The 6,741-nt window shown below is 28.1% G+C and overlaps 2 protein-coding genes across 2 annotated transcripts; both read left to right on the plus strand.

Annotated features, from left to right (window-relative positions):
- Positions 1 to 86: 86 nt before the first annotated feature.
- On the plus strand, positions 87 to 830 carry LOC108476432 (uncharacterized). Its single transcript, XM_017778653.2, has one exon. The coding sequence runs from the start codon at positions 87 to 89 to the stop codon at positions 498 to 500; it is 414 nt and encodes a 137-aa protein (XP_017634142.1). The 3' UTR covers positions 501 to 830.
- Positions 388 to 2,627, plus strand: LOC108476431 (uncharacterized). Its single transcript, XM_017778651.2, has 3 exons — positions 388 to 520; positions 802 to 1,230; positions 1,886 to 2,627. Exons 2-3 carry the CDS (start codon positions 840 to 842, stop codon positions 2,392 to 2,394), a joined length of 900 nt encoding a protein of 299 aa, XP_017634140.1. The 5' UTR covers positions 388 to 520; positions 802 to 839; the 3' UTR covers positions 2,395 to 2,627.
- Positions 2,628 to 6,741: the final 4,114 nt, after the last annotated feature.

The raw sequence follows: 6,741 nt of genomic DNA on the forward strand, positions 1-6,741 counted from the left end.
CCACCCCCTTATGAATAAGCAAAACTAAACTAAAATAAAAGCCCTAAAGGGAAGGTTACAAAGAAGAATTTTTCGGTTCTTCTTCAATGGACTCTGCTGAAGATATTTTCGATTCATCGCTAAATCTAGAAGAAACCCATTACCAAGAAGGTTACAAAGAAGGCTACAACCACGGCGTAACGACCGGCAAGGAAGAGGGACAGGAAGTGGGTCTTAAAACTGGCTTCGAAACAGGAGAAGAGCTCGGTTTCTACAAGGGCTGTGTCGATGTGTGGAACTCTGCCATCCAAATCGATCCAACCCGCTTCTCCAATCGGGTTCAAAAGGGGATTAAGCAAATGCAGGAACTAATCCTGAAGTACCCTGCTATGGATCCCGAAGACGAAAGCGTCCAAGAAATTATGGAAGCTTTGAGGCTTAAGTTTAGGGTTATCCGTGCAGCCTTGGGTGTTAAATTGGAATATCTTGGATACCCAAAACCTAAAGACATCGAATTTTGATTTCAGCTACTTTATTTTAGGTATTTTACTCCTTACGCTGGGTATCAGATGCGATGCTCTTTGTATTTTTTTTAAAAATTTGGTAGTGTTATATTTTGGTGTAGTTTTAAAGTTTCAAGCTTGATCTGTTTCTCAATTGAGTTTGCATTTTTTCTTTTTTGAATTTGTTTGTAAATTTTAGGCAATTTTATAGTAGTTGATTGCTCGACGGCTGGTCCCCACTCCTCACTTAAACCGTGGCTGAACAATTGCCTTTTATCTCATTTCATTATCGCTATCTACTCCCTTAATTTTTGGGCAGATCTTAAGCAAGTAGAAAGAGGAGGAGGAGAAGAAAAGATGTTGAGCAAGATGCTGGCTTGTGGCAAGGTGTACATTTCTGAAAGCCGAAATAGAGCAGCTTTGGAATCGATAGAAAGAGCTGCCAAGCTATTCCCTGAGGCTGCTATTGTGAATAAGTTTATAGATGATACTTACAATAGAGTTGGATATACAGTTGTCTCCAGATTGACTCCAAAACCATCTCAAGATTCATGTCCTTTGAAAGATGCAGTCTTTGCCATTGTTAAGGTTGCTTTGGAGACCGTTGACTTTGAGTTGCATTCTGGAACTCATCCTCGACTTGGAGTTGTCGATCATATATGTTTTCACCCCTTGGCACATGCTTCCTTGGACCAAACAGCTGTGGTTGCAAAGTCTTTGGCAGCAGATATAGGCTCCAAACTTAAAGGTCTCTTCCTTTTGAACCAAATGTTATGTAGATATTGCCGGTTTTAGTTAGATTAGTGAGTGCAACTTTGGAAGTTCAACCAAAAAACCAGTTGGTCAGCTATGTTTATGGAATAGTGAATTCTTTTAATATCCTGTAGCCTGGAAGATTTTGCTTTTTTTTTTTTTTTCGTAATCAACTAATCTGTTATAGTCAGGCACTATAGACATATAAAGTTGGTACTTTCGTGCTCTTTCATTGTAGTTATTTGGGTTTTCTAAGTGGCTGCAATGAACATTTACTCATAATCTCCTCTCTGGAATAGGCCAGAAGCTTGGTCTACAGGGTGCTTACTGTGGACATTTGCACCTTTTACATTGGTGCTATAAATATGCTATGTGACTCATTTGTATAAAATTGTTCTAGATTTTGTTCACTGATTAGTATCAATGTAGCATCTTTGTCACCCATCTTGATTGTTAGTTGAAAGATTGTAAGTAAGAATCAAAGTTGTGTTTAAGAAGAATTTCATTTTACCGAGACTTCCTATGTGTGCATTATCTTTTCAAATTACATGTGTTTTTGTTACTTGTTTTTGTCTGTGAGTATTAGTCACTTTTTTGCTCCTAAAAGAGTTACCTTTTCTATTGCTGATGACCTTGAATGGTAACCGCAGTACCTACGTTTCTATATGGGGCTGCTGAAGAGAGGGGAAGGTTGCTTGATTCTGTCAGAAGAGAACTTGGTTATTTCAAGCCTAATTCAGGCAGTATTCTATGGTCCGGAGGGTCTAAATCAGAGTCCTTACCCCTGAGGCCTGATGCAGGTCCAACTCAAGTGTCTCCAACAAAAGGTGTTATAATAATTGGAACTACCCATTGGGTTGGTAACTACAATGTCCCTGTATTCTCGACTGATATTGCAGCTGTTCGTAGGATTGCAAAACATGTAAGTGAGAGAGGAGGTGGACTTCCTTCAGTGCAAGCGATGGGGCTTGCACATGGTGATGGCATCACTGAGGTGGCTTGTAATTTGTTGAAACCAAATGAAGTGGGAGGAGACAGAATTCAGGTTGAAGTTGAGAGGCTTGCAAAGGAAGAGGGTTTGCGTGTCGGGAAGGGATATTTCACCGATCTTTTACCGGACGAGATTATTGAAAGATACATGAAGTTGAGTTCTCATTAAATGATGGATGAAATGTGGTCTTGGAGGTATTTTTGATCTATTCATGTATCTCACTTTTTACTGCAAACCTATTGCCTCACAAATACATTTCGAGCTTATGAAGAATTAACATTCATCATTGATATCGGACGACTGCTTGTTGTTTGAACTTGTTTCAGCATAAATCTTGGTTTGACAGTCTGTTTTTCTTGATCTGTTCAAGTTATGAAATTGCTATCTATTAAAAGAGAAAACAGTAGAATGCAAAAGCTATTTTAGATGACAAGTGACCGACATTCTAAGTTAATTGAAAATCTGTGTTCAATTTTGATAGTGCTATAAAAAGTTAAAGATATGCTGAGGAGAGGAACTTCAATTGTTCCTATGTGAAGTGAGGATTGTTGGGTTTTGCAATATGGTATGGAAATGATTGTGGATAGAAGAGGTGCATCGGTGATTTAATTGGTTCAAATGATAATAGAAGAAATTAGTTGAAGATCAAAACTGGTTAAATAATTATTTGTCAAATATTTGATATTGTTATAATTATAAAATGAATGATTTATATGAAAATATTAACCCTCAGTTTTGTTTAACTGAAAACAATTTGCAGAAGAAGTCTATATTTGGACTATTCTTTTTAAAAGTTGTTGGTGAAGCAAGCACAATATATATTTATTTTAAAATATTATAGTAGTATTTTATTTTATAATGATAAATATATATGAACTTAATGATAGAAAATTTAAATTACATATATGTGATATATGTGTGGATAGTGACATATTAAAGTTAGAAGAGATAACTGAAGAATGATTTAAATAATTATTTATATTGAAATAACTAAAATAATCATATTTTATATTATTATATATTTAGTTTTAAAATATTAATATTATTATTGTCAAAATTTATGGTTAAATTTTTCTTAATACTACATAATTTATTTAAAATAATTATATTAAAATTTTATTATGTTATTAAATATAAATAATTAAATTTGTATGTCTAATAATATTGAACATTTGATATAAATATTTTAATATTTTTAAAAGTTGAAATAAAAATTATTATTAATAAAATAATATTAGGTTTGATTGATTAATTTTATATAGAAATAAAATGATGGAGCTTTCTTTTAGGCTTTTTTATAAAAGTAACCTAAAAATAAATTAATTATCAAAATAACCTACCATTTTAATTATGTACAAAAATAACCTATTTTCTACAGTAAAAAGTGGTGGAGCCATATGATATGGCGCCACCACTTTGCCACGTCAACCAGGGGTATAAAAAAATTATTTTTTGGTGGAGCCATGTTGAATGGCGCCACCAGTATAAAATATTAGAGAAATACTAAAAAATTTAGAAAAACGGGAGACTTAAAAAAAAATTCCATTTTTGGGTGGAGCCATTCTAAATGGCGCCACTACTTTTCTGATTTGTCAGGTTCTTATATTTTTTTATTTACTTTTTTTACTTTTTTACTTTTTTACTTTTTTTCTTATATTTTGTCTCTTTCTTAGATTTTTTTTAAGTTTTATATTATTTTCTTAATTTATTTTACTTATTTAATTTATATTATTAATTTTAAAAATTTGTAATATATATTTAAAATGTTTTATAATATTTTTTAAAATTTTAATTATTAGTTTTAAAAATATTTTTAACTTTATATATATATTTGTGAAATTAATTTTTATAAATTTTAAAATGTATTTTAAAATTAGTTTTGAAATTATTAGTTTTATAATATTTGAAATGTATGTTTAATATTTTATTAATTTTACATACAATTTTAAATATTATTTTAAATTCTTTTTATCATTAGGTATATATATTTAAAGTTTAAAGTTTAAATTAATATATATATATATATATATATATATATATATATTATAACTAGTCACATTATGTCGTGATGTGACTATTAATAAATTAAATATAAATATAAATTTTAAAAATATATATTAAACATTATTTTATAAATATTAAATATTTTTTTCTTTTTTACTCTTTTTATTGTTTTGTTTTTCTTTTATGTTTAATTATTATTATTAACTTTAAAAATTTGAAATATTTTATTAATATATATATTTGTAAATTTTAGATATGTATTTTGAGATTATTTTTTAAATTTTAAATACAACTTTTAAATACATTTAAAAATTATAATTTTTTAATAATATAAGAAATCATAATATTTTAAATATTTTTAAAATTGTCTTTTTCTTTTTTTTTTACTTTTTGAAATTTTATGTTTTTTCTTATTTTATTTTGTTTATTTATTTTATTATTAATTTTAAAAATTTTGTAATGTATATTTAAAATATTTTATAATATATTTTTACAATTTTAAATATTATTGTTAAATTCTTTTTTAACATTAGATATATGTATTTAAATTTTAAAGTTTAAATTAAATTATATATATATATATTTATTATAACTTGTCACATCATGTCAGTGATGTGACTATTAATAAATTTAAATTTAAATATAAATTTAAAAAATATATATTAAATATATATTTTATTTTTTGACTCTTTTATTGTTTTGTTTTCTAAAAAATTTGTTATATATATGGGTGGGGCTTGGTCCCTCCTTGTATAGATGAAGAAGTTGAGTGAGGGAAAAAAAAAAGAAGGTACGTTTGTCAAAATTTTATTTTTTTTGTTTTTATATTTTATAGTTAATGTAATATAATAAATAATTGTATTGTATGTTTGTTTTTTTATATTATACAGATTTGAATATGTCTTCTGGAGCAAATACGGATCACACTTCATCGATGATCGACGAAACAGTAAAATTTATTATAAATTAAAAAAAATTCGGTTTAGTTTCCTAATTTTTTTTGCTAATCACTACTCTGTTGAACATGTTTTGACTGCTTTAAAATACTTATCTCTAATTAGTTGTTATTTAGCTTCTGCTGAACATTTTAGATTATTAATTTGATTATACTTTGTAATACTTTATTTTTGTTATAATTGATTTAGATATACATTATTTGTAATTGTATTTGTATACTTTAAAAAAAAAAGTTAGTAGCACTCACCTCCAAACATCTAATTTAATCACACAAATTATAATAGAATAGATATATTATAAAAATAAATTAGGATATTTTCATTTTTTAAATAATTACCCTTAAAATCGACTTACTTAAAACTTTACTCTATTTTTATTAATTTCATACTTAATTTATTAGATGGTGTGTAGGGATTAATATGCAAAACTATTACTTGACAAGCTCGATTTATGAAAAAAAATTCTTTTAATTTTAATATATATATTATTAAAACAACAATAATAAAAGTGAATATATTTGATTATTTACTAGTTAATTTATAAATAACTAGAAAACATAAGTATTTGTTTAAAAATACTTTATGTTTTTAAATTTTATCATATAAAAAATATTAGTATTCCTTGAAAAACAATTTTTCGCTATTACTCACTTTAAAATTTGAATAAGATATCATAAAATTTTAAAATTATAAATATATACTTATTGTAGCTATTGGTGTCAAATTGAACTTGCTTGAACCAATCATCTTCTCTTGGGTTGCTTTCTGGTTGGACTTATTTTTTACACTAGTGGAGTTTGAGTTGCTGCTCAATGAATTTCTCTTTTCTTGTAATTTTACTAGTCCCCAGTTCATATTCCTGTAATTTCTCCCATTCTTTTATTATTAATATATTTATTTTAATTAATTTAATGCTTAACTATGGTTAGGATATAATAATCACATTTGATTTCTACGTGTTATTATTAATATTTTATGACAAATTTTCATTTTATTATTAATATATTATTACTTATTTAATTTAACTTAAATAAAAAAATACTTAGAAACGATTACGTTGGTATAATATAAGTGTGATGTTTTGTTTTCTCAACCTTTCAATGTTACTCTTGAATATATTTTTTATGTTTAAATTATATAGATAATTGATTTATCATATTTTTATAAAAATTTACCATCTGAGGATGCTTATCGGGTTTTGAGGTTGCGGTGTCATTTTCCCAAGTACGAACCGGACGAGCGGATCATGCCATACTTGAGGCTAAACTTACTATCCGCCTTGGTTGAGCGGTGGTGTACAGAGACCCACACCTTCATTATGCCGTGCGGGGAGTGCACTATCACATTAGAAGACGTCGCTATGCAACTTGGGTTACGAGTTGATGGTGTTGTGGTCACGGTTGAAGCAAAGTGTTGGAACCTTCGTAGTATGCCACGCATCGCTTGGACGGTCTCCTCGTGATAGGAAGCAATTTCACATGCTTGACATTAGCATGGTTGAGAGCAAATTTTAGCGGTTATCAAGCAATCGCCATCGGCGGAGGTGATGTATCTT

This window comes from Gossypium arboreum, chromosome 3, assembly GCF_025698485.1.
Source record: "Gossypium arboreum isolate Shixiya-1 chromosome 3, ASM2569848v2, whole genome shotgun sequence".
Classification (NCBI taxonomy): Eukaryota; Viridiplantae; Streptophyta; class Magnoliopsida; order Malvales; family Malvaceae; genus Gossypium; species Gossypium arboreum.